Source organism: Oncorhynchus gorbuscha, linkage group LG09, assembly GCF_021184085.1.
Source record: "Oncorhynchus gorbuscha isolate QuinsamMale2020 ecotype Even-year linkage group LG09, OgorEven_v1.0, whole genome shotgun sequence".
Lineage (NCBI taxonomy): Eukaryota > Metazoa > Chordata > Actinopteri > Salmoniformes > Salmonidae > Oncorhynchus > Oncorhynchus gorbuscha.
Window position 1 is genome coordinate 85428173 of NC_060181.1, and position 17557 is coordinate 85445729.

General features: G+C 46.3%; 1 protein-coding gene across 1 annotated transcript in view; it reads left to right on the forward strand.

The window, feature by feature from the left end:
• nck2a (NCK adaptor protein 2a) overlaps positions 1-17557 on the forward strand; it is a 51080-nt gene that overhangs the window by 20842 nt on the left and 12681 nt on the right. Inside the window, exon 2 of the mRNA XM_046363742.1 lies at positions 8390-8634. Within this exon, the coding sequence (XP_046219698.1) occupies positions 8406-8634 (229 nt within the window). The 5' untranslated portion in view covers positions 8390-8405. The remainder of the gene's footprint in view (positions 1-8389; positions 8635-17557) is intronic.

Consider the following 17557-nt stretch of genomic DNA (forward strand, 5'->3'; position numbering starts at 1 on the left):
GCGCGGCTGGGGATGCCGTCTGGGCCTGCAGCCTTGCGAGGGTTAACACGTTTAAATGTCTTAATCACCTCGGCTGCAGTGAAGGAGAGACTGCATGTTTCCGTTGCAGGCCGTGTCAGTGGCACTGTATTGTCCTCAAAGCGGGCAAAAAAGTTATTTAGTCTGCCTGGGAGCAAGACATCCTGGTCCGTGACTGGGCTGGATTTCATCTTGTAGTCCGTGATTGACTGTAGACCCTGCCACATGCCTCTTGTGTCTGAGCCATTGAATTGAGATTCCACTTTGTCTCTGTACTGACGCTTAGCTTGTTTGATAGCCTTACGGAGGGAATAGCTGCACTGTTTGTATTCAGTCATGTTGCCAGACACCTTGCCCTGATTAAAAGCAGTGGTTCGCGCTTTCAGTTTCACGCGAATGCTGCCATCAATCCACGGTTTCTGGTTAGGGAATGTTTTTATCGTTGCTATGGGAACGACATCTTCGACGCACGTTCTAATGAACTCGCACACCGAATCAGCGTATTCGTCAATATTCCCATCTGACGCAATACGAAACATGTCCCAGTCCACGTGATGGAAGCAGTCTTGGAGTGTAGAGTCAGCTTGGTCTGACCAGCGTTGGACAGACCTCAGCGTGGGAGCCTCTTGTTTTAATTTCTGCCTGTAGGCAGGGATCAGCAAAATGGAGTCGTGGTCAGCTTTTCCGAAAGGGGGGCGGGGCAGGGCCTTATATGCGTCGCGGAAGTTAGCCCACAGCCATGTGTGTTGTATTTCACCCTTTGGTTGACAATATGGCTGATTTTTACATTGGCACTGTGACAAAAACACACACACACACGTACGTGTTCACCTCAGCATTACCCTTACTCTTCCAGATGGTGCTAAACAAACTGAGCTGTACATCAAAGCTCTTTTATCTGTGCTTTGTATTGTGTGCCCAGGGACATGGAGGAAGGGACCATGCTGCCATCTCTCCTGGGGTAATACATGATTAACACTGTAGTCTGGTGCACTTCCGTTGAAGTGGTGAGAAATAAACAAAGGGAAGAGAAAACATGCCAGTCATATAAAACAATGGTAGTACAGTAGGAACCTGAGCGAGTCAAAGGTCACATCTAGAGACTGCAGGTGTAGTAGAGATGCTCTTAGTGATCGGCTATGAAAAGCCAACTGACATTTACTCCTGAGGTGCTGACCTGTTGCATCCTCTACAACCACTGTGATTATTATTATTTGACCCTGCTGGTCATTTATGAACATTTGAACATCTTGGCCATGTTCTGTTATAATCTTCACCCGGCACAGCCAGAAGAGGACTGGCCACTTCTCATAGCCTGGTTCCTCTCTAGGTTTCTTCCTAGGTTTTGGCCTTTCTAGGGAGTTTTACCTAGCCACCGTGCTTCTACACCTGCATTGCTTGCTGTTTTGAAGTTTTTAGGCTGGGTTTCTGTACAGCACTTTGAGATATCAGCTGATGTAAGAAGGGCTATATAAATACATTTGATTTGAGTAAGTTAGCCCAAAAAGAGGGAGGGGTTAAGATGGTCCTGGGACGGACTACATTAAAATAAAATAGGACACTTACTCCAACGCCTGTACCTAATTGCTTGACAACATTTTAAATCTCAACAGATTTCAAGCCAACTCCATCTTGTACTATGTGAAAGTCCAGGCATTTTATTCTACTACACAATTTTACCTCACTTTGTTGCAGTCTGACCAGTGAGTAAAGGTAGGTGTGTGTGTGTGAGACCACCACGCCAACCGTAACCATGGAAACTCACTAAACGATGTCTGTCCCACTCGGGGGAAGGGAAAGAAATGACAGAACCAGAGTGAAAGTGAGAAATTGCTTGAACATTTGGGAGTGAATGGAGTAAAGACTGAAAAGACTGAATGGAGAAAGATATAGGAATTCAGTTTGTTTTAGTGAAGCTGCACGTGTGACAGCGCTGTCCAAGGCAGCTGACCGGGATTGGGTGGACCCAAGACGCTGCCTACTCTTCTCTATGGGTGGAGAAGATGATGGAGAGGACAGTGATACTGTCTGAAAATGATGACCTCCCTGCTTTCTGAAGCACTGAGGTGGAGGGCTGTCACAGAAAGTCAACTATATATACTTCAGAAACTTTTTACACTGCACATTCAAATGTAGTCGTTTAGCTTTGGTGTATAACATTTGTAGAAATGCCATTTTCCGGTGCTGAAGAGAAGGACATGTAGAGCAGGTGTTTCTTAATCCTGGTCCTGGGGACCCAACGGGTGCACGGTTTTTCCATAGCACTTCCCACCTGAATCCATTAATCAACTCCTCAAACCTTTAATTAGTGATATCAGATGTTTGTCCCCAGGACCACGATTAATTAAGAAACACCTGGCATAGATTATGGTTATTTCAGTCTTAGCGCTTACTTATGCTCTCAGTCTATTTTGCTGTACAGGCTTTTGTCAGCGATATGGTTTAATCACAGTAGCTTTGATCAGGACTTACAATAGCTTAATTCGATAAGTCCCTCTTCCTGCTGTATTTTATCCCCACGATGTAGCCGGCTGAATGACTGCAGGCCTGGGCCTCGTTCTGTGGTCTGAGAATTCTGTCAGTAGCTCAAGCTAACTCCTCTGGGTCTATTTTGAGCAGGCACTTGTGAAGGACGGCATGATGTCTTCCTTTTGGGACCTCCCTGAGCCATCAAAGTCTTGGGTCTGTTGACAGTTTTTAGCCTGTCCTCTTTGATGACATCAAACACGGTAGTCATTTTCTGCCGCTCAAAATGAAGAGGAGCACGTACCAACCTCAGAGAGAGAGAGAGAGAGAGAGAGATGGGTCTAGCCAACTGCATTACATACCACACACACACACACACGTGTCCCGTTTAGTGTTTCAGGCCAGGCGTGAACAGAGTGGTAGGGCATGACTGTGGCAGTGGGCTCACTATAAAACACATCATTAACATTGACAGTGTCCCAATGAATTTGGCCACGATGACGAGGGCTTTGACCTGCTTTCAGCATCCATTGTCAACCTGCCAAAGCAGTCTGTTGTGGGTGCTGCTAGTAGGCCCCTCCAGATCACAGTGAACCGATGGGTCTATAGGTGTACCAGTAGCTGTTTCCTTATCCTGCAGTGTATTCATTCAGGATGCTTCAAAGGCACCCAGCCACCCTGATTCCTCAGTGTTAGGAGCTGGTCACTGGCTGGAGATCAACCAGTTTCCTCTACCTCAGTTTTAGAAATGACCCAAAGAAAATACCACCAATCAAATCAAAGTGTTGGGAAAAGGGAAGAATAGTTTGTTCCCCTGGGTCTTCCTCCGACTGGTTTTGACCTGAATGCCAAATCAATCAAATTTTATTTATATAGCCCTTCGTACATCAGCTGATATCTCAAAGTGCTGTACAGAAACCCAGCCTAAAACCCCAAACAGCAAGCAATGCAGGTGTAGAAGCACGGAGGGCTGTGCCAGTCTTGTTTACTATCTCTTTGTGTTGTGATGAAAAGGCCTGAGTTTTTTTCTCTCCCTGTCAGTGGAGAACTGTGAAGTGCTGAAGTAGTTCAATTCAGCACTCTGTCACTTCTTTCCACTCTCAATAGAGGGATGGAGGGTCAGGGGGGAGCAGTCTCCCTCTTTCTGCTATTCTCCCTTATTTTTAACCATGTGTCTTCCCTGTTTCTTCCCAATTTGATCCTTTTAAAGACAATCTGACAATAGCAGGCAGGCATAAATGACAATGCAGCTGAAACTTGATGGCTGTAGGGAAAGCGTAATGAAATGCATTTAGTTAGATACTAAAGATTTGCCTGGAGGGCGGACATCAGCTGTAACACATCTAGACCAGAACTGAGGTGTGTCGGCACTGTAACACATAGAACTGAGGTGTGTCGGCACTGTAACACATAGAACTGAGGTGTGTCGGCACTGTAACACATAGAACTGAGGTGTGTCGGCACTGTAACACATAGAACTGAGGTGCGTCGGCACTGTAACCCACTTAGACCAGAACTGAGGTGCGTCGGCACTGTAACGCATAGAACTGAGGTGCATCGGCACTGTAACGCATAGAACTGAGGTGCGTCGGCACTGTAACACATAGAACTGAGGTGCGTCGGCACTGTAACACATAGAACTGAGGTGCGTCGGCACTGTAACACATCTAGACCAGAACTGAGGTGCGTCGGCACTGTAACACATCTAGACCAGAACTGAGGCGCGTCGGCACTGTAACACATCTAGACCAGAACTGAGGTGCGTCGGCACTGTAACACATCTAGACCAGAACTGAGGTGCGTCGGCACTGTAACACATCTAGACCAGAACTGAGGTGCGTCGGCACTGTAACACATCTAGACCAGAACTGAGGTGCGTCGGCACTGTAACACATCTAGACCAGAACTGAGGTGCGTCGGCACTGTAACACAGAACTGAGGTGCGTCGGCACTGTAACACAGAACTGAGGTGCGTCGGCACTGTAACACAGAACTGAGGTGCGTCGGCACTGTAACACAGAACTGAGGTGCGTCGGCACTGTAACACAGAACTGAGGTGCGTCGGCACTAACGCATCTAGACCAGAACTGAGGTGCGTCGGCACTAACTCATCTAGACCAGAACTGAGGTGCGTCGGCACTAACTCATCTAGACCAGAACTGAGGTGCGTCGGCACTGTAACGCATAGAACTGAGGTGCGTCGGCACTGTAACGCATAGAACTGAGGTGCGTCGGCACTGTAACGCATAGAACTGATGTGCGTCGGCACTGTAACGCATAGAACTGAGGTGCGTCGGCACTGTAACGCATAGAACTGAGGTGCGTCGGCACTGTAACGCATAGAACTGAGGTGCGTCGGCACTGTAACGCATAGAACTGAGGTGCGTCGGCACTGTAACGCATAGAACTGAGGTGCGTCGGCACTGTAACGCATAGAACTGAGGTCAGCTGATAGGGTGTGGGGCACAGTAGTGTGTGTGTATAGTGAGAGTAGTGATGGGGGGGATCTATACCGTTTTAGTCAAAATGTGAGACTGTCGGCGTGTGTGTTTAGTGAGACTGGCGGCGTGTGTGTGAATGCCCAGAGTGGAGGATTGATCTTATTGTAAGTGGCATCCCCATCACTCTCCCTAATGAGCACGGTCGTCGGGGGAGACTGAATAATCACCATGGATACAGAGGTAGCGGGGCCATCACACTCTATCAGAACGCTGATGAACTGGGGAGGGAGGATGGATGAGACCGACTACAAGAGAAGGGAGGGAGTGTGGGTGAGAGACTACAAGAGAAGGGAGGGAGTGTGGGTGAGAGACTACAAGAGAAGGGAGGGTGGGTGAGACAGAGGTGAGACAGACTACAAGAGAGGAAGGGAGGGAGGGTGAGTGGGTGGGTGAGACAGACTACAAGAGAAGGGAGGGAGGGTGGATGAGACCGAGGTGAGACAGGCTACAAGAGAAGGGAGGGAGGGTGGGTGAGACCGAGGTGAGACAGGCTACAAGAGAAGGGAGGGAGGGTGGGTGGATGGGTGAGACAGACTACAAGAGAAGGGAGGGTGGGTGGGTGAGACAGACTACAAGAGAAGAGAGGGAGGGAGGGTGGGTGGGTGAGAGACTACAAGAGAAGAGAGGGAGGGAGGGTGGGTGGGTGAGAGACTACAAGAGAAGTGAGGGAGGGTGGATGAGAGACTATAAGAGAAGGGAGGGTGGATAAGAGACTACAAGAGAAGGGAGGGAGGGTGGATGAGAGACTACAAGAGAAGGGAGGGTGGATGAGAGACTACAAGAGAAGGGAGGGAGGGTGGATGAGAGACTACAAGAGAAGGGAGGGAGGGTGGATGAGAGACTACAAGAGAAGGGAGGGAGGGTGGATGAGAGACTACAAGAGAAGGGAGGGAGGGTGGATGAGAGCCTACAAGAGAAGGGAGGGAGGGTGGATGAGAGACTACAAGAGAAGGGAGGGAGGGTGGATGAGAGACTACAAGAGAAGAGAGGGAGGGAGGGTGGATGGGAGACTACAAGAGAAGAGAGGGAGGGAGGGTGGATGAGAGACTACAAGAGAAGGGAGGGAGGGTGGATGAGAGACTACAAGAGAAGAGAGGGAGGGAGGGTGGATGGGAGACTACAAGAGAAGAGAGGGAGGGAGGGTGGATGAGAGACTACAAGAGAAGGGAGGGAGGGTGGATGAGACCGAGGTGAGACATGCTACAAGAGACGAGAGGGTGGGTGAGAGACTATAAGAGAAGAGAGCATGGGTGGGTGAGACCGGTGGTTATTATCACACTCTTGTTACTGGTCTCATCCTTGTGTGTGGGGTTGATTTGGGATTGGTTGTGTGTGTCATTTTGATAGCAGACACTACTGCCCAATGATCACCTGTGGACGAGGTTAGATGTGTGTGTAACTGTGTATACAGCTGTTCTGTAAGCCACATTGGTAACACCTCACCCCTCTCACTCAACCTTCTGCATTGTTCCCAAGGCAAGGACCGGCTCAAAGGCAAGATTTGGCCTGCTCCTCTCCTACCCGCTCTACCTCCTCCTACCTGCTCTACCTGCTCTACCTCCTCCCTTTCTTTCAAGTCTAACCCAGTCCAGGCCTGTTCGAGAATCCTGTTAGGTAGCTTTAGTGCATGCAAGCAGGGGCACATCCACTATATTACAATGGTTCTGATGCTACACAGATGCTGGTGTGGCAGTAGTCTGTCTTGTCTCTCCAGTGACTGTGAGAAGAGACTAGTGGGGACAGTAAAGCGTCTGATGTACTAGAAATGAGTGGCACTGTGCTAAAACATCCATATACTTGACGGTGCATTAAGAAATGAGCCTGTCGTGGATAGTTTAATAATCTGTCTTAAAAAAAACACCATTTATGAAATACAGTGGGCTATATCCGAAGATCTAAATCTTTCCAGCTGTAATGGGATCTTTTATGTGGCATAATCGTGTGGCTCCGCTTCTCTTGAGTTATACGGTCCCGTGTGGCAGAGCTTCATCAGTGAATTGCCCTCATTAAAGAATAGTGTCGAAGACGATATGAGAAAGGGAATGTGTGATCCCAAGTGTCTTTCCCCCTGTGGGTCTGTCTCTAGAACACTCTAGTGTTTTGACTGTCTGCCAGCCAGTCAGCCAGCCAGCCTGCCTGCCAGCCAGCCCAGTCCTATGTTTAACCATCGGCCGTTAGCTAAGTTTCACACAGCAAGGGTTTAGCAGTTGTCTGTCTCTGTCGCTCTCGCACTCTTTCACCATGAATATGTAATCAGGCCATTACTATGCAACGTGCATTTTTAAACGGCGACTACCTCCTCACAGTAGAATAGTGTTACTATACTATTTACCTGCAGGTCAGGACTTCAACAGAAGGGAGGCTGTGATTGATTCGGGCCCTTGTTTATTGCTCCTCCAGGTTTGGGTTGAAAGAGGTAGACCTGGGCTGTCTCAACACAACATTTACATTACATTTAAGTCATTTAGCAGACGCTCTTATCCAAAGATGTAATGCATCAAAAGTAGACTGTTTTTAGTATTTCACTTTTCAAAAATGATAACATTTGGAGACGAGGTTGACTATTGTAGTACATTAGTGTTATTGTGTGAATTACTTCTCTCCCTCTTGTTCTTCTATGCGATCATCTCCGTTTCATGTTTACAAGGCGGCGCTTCAGTTGTTTATTTGACGGTTGTTTCCCAGCAGCAGTGGTTGAACTCTGGCGGAACATTCTAAACAGACTCTGAATTAGGATTTGTTTCATTCCACTGGCATGTGGGACCCAGAGAATTTCATTAGGCTGTTATGGGAAGACTTGATGGAACAGAACACTGATGGACTGAGCACACCTGGCCGGCTCTCATAAATATAGTCATTTAATATAGTGTTCACCTCATAAATATAGTCATTTAATACAGTGTTCACCTCATAAATATAGACATTTAATATAGTGTTCACCTCAGTCACACACACAGAAACACTCCCCAACACGCAGGCAGGCAGGCAGTCAGTCACACACAGAAACACTCCCCAACACGCAGACAGGCAGTCACACACACAGAAACACTCCCCAACACGCAGGCAAGGCAGTCACACACACACACACACAGAAACACTCCCCAACACGCAAGCAATCAGGCGCGCATACAGAAACACTCCCCAACACGCAGGCAGTCAGGCGCGCATACAGAAACACTCCCCAACACGCAGGCAGTCAGGCGCGCATACAATACATGTCTGAATGTACGGATACATGCTCACCCTTCCATGTATGTTCAGCTGTAAAGTATTGTGTGACTTCACCTGATTCCTGTCCTGCATGGTGAACTGGAGCATGTATACTCCCTGCAGAAAATCAGTATCTCGGTCTTAGGTCGAATTTGGGCTTGATGTGTGACTTACACTCTTCTCTCTCTTTCCAGGGGGACTCCATGAAAGATGACAGAGGAGGTGACAGTTGTAGCCAAGTGGGACTACACGGCCCAGCAGGACCAGGAACTTGACATCCGGAAGAATGATCGGCTTACTCTGCTGGATGACAGCAAGACTTGGTGGAGGGTGAGGAACGCCTCAAACCAGACCGGCTACGTCCCCTCCAACTATGTAGAGCGCAAGAACAGCCTGGTGAAGAAGGCCTCTCTGGTCAAGAACCTCAAAGACACACTGGGTAAGAGGGTTGGGGCTGAGTTTATCAGCATGTTGTTGGTGACAGTGGTGGTAGTTTATCAGTATGTTGTTGGTGGTAGTTTATCAGCATGTTGTTGGTGGTAGTTTATCAGCGTGTTGTTGGTGGTAGTTTATCAGCGTGTTGTTGGTGGTAGTTTATCAGCGTGTTGTTGGTGGTAGTTTATCAGCGTGTTGTTGGTGGTAGTTTATCAGCGTGTTGTTGGTGGTAGTTTATCAGCGTGTTGTTGGTGGTAGTTTATCGGCGTGTTGTTGGTGGTAGTTTGTCGGCGTGTTGTTGGTGGTAGTTTGTCGGCGTGTTGTTGGTGGTAGTTTGTCGGCGTGTTGTTGGTGGTAGTTTGTCGGCGTGTTGTTGGTGGTAGTTTGTCGGCGTGTTGTTGGTGGTAGTTTGTCGGCGTGTTGTTGGTGGTAGTTTGTCGGCGTGTTGTTGGTGGTAGTTTGTCGGCGTGTTGTTGGTGGTAGTTTGTCGGCGTGTTGTTGGTGGTAGTTTGTCGGCGTGTTGTTGGTGGTAGTTTGTCAGCGTGTTGTTGGTGGTAGTTTGTCAGCGTGTTGTTGGTGGTAGTTTGTCGGCGTGTTGTTGGTGGTAGTTTATCAGCGTGTTGTTGGTGGTAGTTTGTCAGTGTGTTGTTGGTCGGTGGTAGTTTTTCATTGTGTTGGTCGTTTCGGTGTGGTGGTCTGTGGTAGTTTCAGTGTGTTGGTGTCAGTGTGGCGGCGGCGGGGTTATCGGTACGGCGGCGGGGGGGTTTATCGGTACGGCGGCGGCGGCGGCAGGGTTATCGGTAGGGCAGCGGGTTATCGGTAGGGCTATCGTTGGCGGCGGCAGGGTTATCGGTAGGGCAGCGGGTTATCGGTAGGGCTATCGTTGGCAGCGGCAGGGTTATCGGTAGGGCAGCGGGTTATCGGTAGGGCTATCGTTGGCGGCGGCAGGGTTATCGTTATGTTGGCGGCGGCAGGCGTGGTAGTATATCAGCGTTAAAAAAGAGGGCTATCCCTTAACTTCCTCTTATATTTTGTCAATCCCCTCAGCACAACCGCTAGAAATTGACGAGGTCATTATTAACCCTTCTCCTGAATTGTATGTGTGTGTCCCACTCTGGTGCTGGGGCTGGATGTGAGCCTCTCTTACTTTACAGAGCAACTATCCACCAGCATCTCAGGAACCGTGTTCAGTTGGCCATCTCTCTGAGTTGCCACAGCTTGGTGTCTGTATGTCTTCTCAGTGTTCAGTTGGCCATCTCTCTGAGTTGCCACAGCTTGGTGTCTGTATGTCTTCTCAGTGTTCAGTTGGCCATCTCTCTGAGTTGCCACAGCTTGGTGTCTGTATGTCTTCTCAGTGTTCAGTTGGCCATCTCTCTGAGTTGACACAGTTTGACGTCTGATTATCCTCACATTAATAATACAAGCACTCATTCACGTGTGACTTGTGAGTGTAAAGGTCGTGCACCTGTCCCAGGTTTGTCAGCATTCCTCTTCACAGGTTTCCGGTTGGAAAGATTCCTAGTTTAGAGTTAAGGGTTCAGGATAATGCGTGTAACGTCATGAAAACTGCTCCGCACTCTACAGGATTATGGTAGATTAAATGTTATCCAAGATGTTTACTGAACATCCATGGATGATGAAACGTGATCCTGTCTCTGGGCAGGTGGAGACTGAAGAGACGTTGTCCTGTTATCTCTCGCATCTCCTTACTCCCTTTCTCCCTTTTTTATACTTTTTCATATACTCATATACATTTAGCTGAACTGTGAACTCTAGCGTGCACTAGAGAGAGAGACATAGGGAGTTGAGCACACAGGGAATTAGTATGGAGTTGCCCCCCACCCCCCCCCCCCTTTGTTGCTGTAACAGCCTCTACGCTTTTCGCAAGGCTTTCCCTAGATGTTGGAAAATTGCTGTGGGACTTGCTGCCATTCAGCCACGAGCATTAGTGAGGTCAGGCACCGATGTTGTGCGATTATCCCTGGCTTGCCGTCGGCGTTCCAATACTTCCCAAGGTGTTTGTTGGAGTTGAGGTCAGGGCTCTGTGCAGGCCGTTCAAGTTCTTCCACACTGATCTCAACAAACCAATTAATGCATGGACCTTGCTTTGTGTTCTGCGGAATTGTCATGCTGAAACCGGAAAGGGCTTTTTCCAAACTTTTGCCACAAAGTTGGATGCACAGAATCGTCCAGAATGGCGCTGTAGCGTTAAGATTTCCCTTCACTGGAACTAAGGGGCCTAGCCCCTAGCCCTTCCTTCCCCTAGCACAGTTGGCACTATGCATTGGGGAAGGAGGTATTCTCCAGACATCAACCAAATCATCACTCCAGAGAATGCGTTTCCACTGCTCCAGAGACCAATGGCGGTGATTGTTACACCACTCCAACCGATGCTTGGCATTTCGCATGGGGATCTTAGGCTTCTGTGCAGCTGCTCGGCCATTAAAACCCATTTCATAAAGCTCCCGATGAACAGCTCTTGTGCTTCCAGAGGCAGTTTGGAACTCAGTAGTGAGTGTTGCAACCAATGACAGATGTTTTTTACGTGCTACGCGCTTCAACACTCGTTCTATGAGCTTGTGTGGCCTACCACTTAGTGGCTGACCCGTTGTTGCTCCTAGACGTTTCCACGTCACAGTAACAGCACTTACAGTTGACCGGGGCAGCTCTAGCAGGGCAGAAATTTGACGACCTGACTTGTTGGAAAGTTGGCATCCTATGACGGTGCCACATTGAAAGTCACTGAGCTCTTCAGTAAGGCCATTCTACTGCCAATGTTTGTCTATGGAGATTGCATGGCTGTGTGCTCGATTTCATACTTGATTTCATAATTGAAATAGACTAATCCACTCATTTTGAAGGAGTGTTCACGTACTTTTGTGCATATATAGTGTACCTCTTCTCTGCTTGTGGGAGAGCGAGAGAGAAGTTTAGATCGAGAGAGAGGCGCACACAGACATACAGAGAAAGAGGGAGTGGGGAGGAGGCTATGCGAGGGGATGGGTAGTCTGTTTCAGACACACATATTCCCCTCTGCCCCAAGGGACGGCTCCATCAGACTGTGGGCCAACACTGCACAGCCTGTAACTGTCACTCGCCAGCACTGAGTCAGGACTGTGTGTGCGTGGGGAGTGCTCACGATGTGCACAGATCTAGCTTCTTTGTCTTGCCATGAATCTAAAAATATTTCTTGCAATAAGAAAACTAATTCTAGAGGCACTGAACCAACACTCATCAACAAACATTCTCACCTTCTCTGCTATCCCCTACACACTGTTATTCTGACACCAATGTGAGTGTATCCATAATTAAAGGGATGTCTCTATATGCCCGTTAAAGAGATGTGGCTGAGTCATTGAAGTCCTGTCTGCAGGCCAGTAAACCAGCTTCAGAGTGAGGTCTCTAACAAAGCAAGGCACTTGCCCACCCACCAACCATCAGGGCATGACGCGCTAGCCTGATGGTGTTGCAGCCTGTGGTGAAACCAAGAAACGACTAACTATCCGCGTCTGTTATTGAATTTTACATTATGGCCAGGTTCTACTTCAACCCCTAGCATTTCAAAATGTTGTATTTCATCATAAATCAATGTTTGGATGGTGAGGGTTCGGCAGTAACTTCTAATGTGTCTTATTTTGTGTGTGCGCACATGCATGCCGGCCCGCCTAGTAAAGTAAGCACTCAAAGTTATGGTTCCTCTTTTTCCAGTCAGGACTGCATGTTTCGCTGTGTCCTGGGTTGTTCTTCCTGAAGGGAGAAGCCCAGTAGCATTGATACAAAATGGCTGTGCAGGGGGCAACCATCTCCCCACTGACCCAAAATTGCAATGCTCAACCTTTTATTCTTGTCTTTTCTTTTTTTACTTTTGACCCATTTTTCTCATCTCTGACAGATATAGAGTGTACAGTACACACTGTCGTCGTGCCTGTCTGCCCGTAATGTTTGTGAAAACATAACTCGCTGGATGGTTATGGACTGAGCACATACAATAGCACTGTGTGTTAATAGCACTATGCTTTTACTGTAGCAATCTTTTAAATATTTGACAGGCCACAACCTTTCAATGGGGAAGAGAAATAATTGTATATATATACATACACACACACACACACACACACACACACACACACACACACACACACACACACACACACACACACACACACACACACACACACACACACACACACACACACACACACACACACACACACACACACACACACACACACACACACACACACACACACACACACAGTTGAAGTCTGAAGTTTACATGCACTTAGGTTGGAGTCATTAACTTGTTTTTCAACCACTCCACAAATTTCTTGTTAACAAACTATAGTTTTGTCAAGTCGGTTAGGACATCTACTTTGTGCATGACATGACACAAGTCATTTTTCCAACAATTGTTTACAGACAGATTATTTCACTTATAATTCACTGTATCACAATTCCGGTGGGTCGGAAGTTTACATACACTAAGTTGACTGTGCCTTTAAACAGCTCGGAAAATTCCAGAAAATGATGTCATGGCTCTAAAAGCTTCTGATAGGCTAATTGACATCACTTGAGTCAATTGGAGGTGTACCTGTGTATGTATTTCAAGGTCTACCTTCAAACTCAGTGCCTCTTTGCTTGACATCATTGGAAAATGAAAATAAATCAGCCTGCTGTACTGCAGCGCCAGCTGTGCCACCAGAGACTCTGGGTTCGCGCCCAGGCTCTGTCGTAATCGGCCGCGACCGGGAGGTCCGTGGGGCGACACAATAGGCCTAGTGTCGTCCGGGTTAGGTAGGGATATCCTTGTCTCATCGCGCACCAGCGATTCCTGTGGTGGGCCGGGCGCAGTGAGCGCTAACCAAGGTTGCCAGGTGCGTGGTGTTTCCTCCGACACATTGGTGCGGCTGGCTTCCGGGTTGGATGTGCGCTGTGTTAAGAAGCAGTGCGGCTTGGTTGGGTTGTGTATCGGAGGACGCATGACTTTCAACCTTCGTCTCTCCCGAGCCATACGGGAGTTGTAACGATGAGACAAGATGGTATACAATTGTTTAGTAGCTGCTATGAAAATGGGGTAAAAGAGGTTCATCCTTGGGAGCAATTTCGAAAATCCTGAAGGTACCACGTCTGTACAAACAATAGGATGCAAGTATAAAGACCACATAGCCGTCATACCACTCAGGAAGGAGATGTGTTCTGTCTCCTAGAGATGAATGTACTTTGGTGCGAAAAGTGCAAATCAATCCCAGAACAACAGCAAAGGACCTTGTGAAGATGCTGAAGGAAACAGGTACAAAAGTATCTATATCCATATTAAAACGAGTCCTATATCGACATAACCTGAAAGGCTGCTCAGCAAGGAAGAATACACTGCTCCAAAACCACCATTAAAAAAAGCCAGACTACGATTTGCAACTGCACATGGGGACAAAGATTGTACTTTTAGGGGAAATGTCTTCTGGTCTGATGAAACAAAAATATAACTGTTTGGCCATAATGACCATCGTTATGTTTTGAGGAAAAGGGGGAGGTTTGCATGCCGAAGAACACCATTCCAACCGTGAAGCATGGGGGTGGCAGCATCATGTTGTGGGGGTGCTTTGCTGCAGGAGGGACTGGTGCACTTCACAAAATAGATGGCATCATGTGGAGGCAAAGTTATATGGATATATTGAAGCATCTCAAGACATCAGTCAGGAAGTGAAAGCTTGGTCGCAAATGGGTCTTCCAAATGGACAATGACCCCAAGCATACTTCCAAAGTTGTGGCAAAAGGGCTTAAGGACAACAAAATCAAGGTATTGGAGTCGCCATCACAAAGACCTGACCTCAATCCTATAGAACATTTTGGGCAGAACTGAAAAAGTGTGTGCGAGTAAGGAGGCCTACAAACCTGACTCGGTTGCACCAGCTCTGTCAGGTAGAATGTGGGAAGCTTGTGGAAGGCTACTTGAAAATTTTGACCCAAGTTAAACAATTTAAAGGCAATGCTACCAAATATTAATTGAGTGTATGTAAACTTCTGACCCACTGGGAATGTGATGAAATAAATAGAAGCTGATAATAAATCATTCTCTCTTATTATTCTGACATTTCACATTCTTAAAATAAAGTGGTGATCCTAACTGACCTAAAACAAGGAATTTTTACCAGGATTAAATGTCAGGAATCGTGACAGAGTTTTTAAATGTATTTGGCAAAGGTGTATGTAAACTTCCGACTTCAACTGTGTGGATATATATATATATATATAAAACTACTGACTCCCCTGTGTCATTGTACTAACTCATCATGACTCCTTCTGATTGAACTGTGGATTGGCAGGGTTGGGGAGTAAAAAAACAACAACTCATCTGTTACATTACCAGATTAGAAATCATCCTGAAAAAACAGATGACTTCTAGGCTTACTTTAATATTCACAAAGGATGTTTACAATAAACTTTGACATCTTTTCTCAATGACATTCAAATCAATCAGCATTGAAAAACGTGCAAGTTTCTATGTTTGTTCTGCCTGAGAGAGTCTGACCACAAGTCCGAGACCACTACATGATGACACAGCGATGTGTCTGATCAATAATAGATCACAGGAATGAATATATTTATTTATTTTAGGCTACAGTTCAAGCAATGTCTTCCAATGCTGTGACCGCTGTCGGCATCCAAAGACCATACATACAACTTGAATAAACGCTTGGCAGTAAACACGACAGCAGTGGTTTAGCCGATAGGCGATACTGTATGGCAGTGGAGGCTCCTCGGGAGGAAGAGGGCCACCCTCAGTGAATTTCATATCAATTGTGAAACAAAGTTATCATTTTTAGATAACTATACTAAATATATTCACGTCACCAAATGATTCATTCAAAGTTTTGGCAGTAGCCTCAGCAGCACTCTGTAGGGTAGCACCATGGTGTGATCGGATCACCGCTAGCTTCCGTCCTTCTCTGGGTACATTGACTTCAATACAAAACCTAAGAGGCTCATGGTTCTCACCCCCTTCCACAGGAATTACTTACAACTTCCGGAGGACGTTCTCCAACCTATCAGAGCTCTTGCAACATGAACTGACATGTTGTCCACTCAAAGGATCAGAGAATGAATCTAGTACTGAAAGAAAAGCTACAACTAGCAAGCACTTCAGTGCATAAAGTATGGTTAGTAGTTAACTCGGAAAGACAATAGTTGAACAGTGAGAGGGAGAGAGCGAGAGACCCACAAAGAATAATTTGAAAACAAATGTGTTAAACTCCAATATCTATTGGGTGATATACCACAGTGTGCCTTCACAGCAGCAAAAACAAATCTGTTCCTACTGGCTTTTGCCAGATTTTGCCTTCACTCTCCTAAAGTTGCCGGTTTATAGGCTGCATGAGGATTCAGCAACCTTTCTCACGTGGAATGCTGGTTTATCGTAACATTTACATTTACATTTACATTTAAGTCATTTAGCAGACGCTCTTATCCAGAGCGACTTACAAATTGGTGCATTCACCTTATGACATCCAGTGGGACATTTCTACCAATCTGAGTGGCATTTATGGTTTTCATAAGCACATTTCTGTGGAAGAGTTTAATTTACTTTGTCTTCCTATCTCAATCATTGTCATGTGGTTCATCAAAATTATATCTAAACAATAAGGATACAAACCTAAAAAGTAACTTCACTTCTATTTCCATTGCCAACTATGTAAAAATAACCTACATAAAGCCAATAAATTAATACATTGCAGCCTACAGGTAGAAAATACCCTGATTTAAAAATAAATATCATATTGGCTACGCATGGCCTATCTGCAATGAACTTGAAACATTGTATGAAATATGCTGGGCGCTCAGAGGTTCCTGAGCCAGTGAGCTTGGGACAGACACAGCTTTAGGCTATTTGCGCAAGAGAAAAGAGGTCATCGGGTAGGCCTGTTCTATGTTTCCATTGGATCAGAGCATTAATTTTTTTCTCTTTCATGCTGAGTGGTTATTTAAAGGGAGAGGGCTGGAAAGATGTTTCCAATACATTGAGGAACTGTTGTCATTCTCAATGGATGTAAAAACAGACTTTGTTTTCTTGCTGTCTGAGGTTACTTTGAGATGCTCCACCGCTCATTAGTAGTGCTGCATTAAGCCAATCAGAAACACTATCTGATCTCCAAAGGGCACATTTCTATGCCTACATTTGCATGCAGGACAGGTAGCCTATAGGCCTACTTCTACGTATAATCCGGTGCGTGTCCTTACTCAACGTTGACAGAAACGCTCCAAACAAAAGACCATACCTAAATTGGAAAAACCCCTAAAAGGAATTAAATAAATCAAAACTTGTTTCTCTCAAGTATATGTTGTGTGCTCTGCAAACAGTGTGTCCACTCCAACAATGAGAACGTTAGACTGGAATAATTATATATTGAATGCATTAACAGAAATGACTGTATTCTAACAAACATTATAGATGACAAATTATAGGAATGAATGGTAAATGTACTACTGGTGATATAAGTCAGTGGTGGGCCGTCAGGGCCAGCAAGGCCTTCTCTGATGGCCTAAACATCATCAGAATATATATATTTTTTAAATATATTTTCCCACAAATATGTATTAAATTATTCTCCAGAGTAAGAGTTATACTCTTCATTTCATAGCTTTCCTCTTGGTTGCACTGCTTCCAGCCCCAGGTTGAGATTTGGAGGTCTGGTCTTTGTTAGATCTTTTATCCAATCATATTCAGCCATCATGTGTTGCCAGGGGTCTAAAATCTGCCCTCAGGCCTTCAGAATCAACACTGCGGGCGTTTGTAGTTTAAAGTGAATGGAAATTAAAATTTTAGTGTCAACCAATCAGCTTTAGAGTTGGCTATTGTACGCCTGCTGGCTGGCTCCAGTGTTACACAGGAGCCAGCTAGCAGGCGTAGTGCGTGCATGTCTTTTGATTGG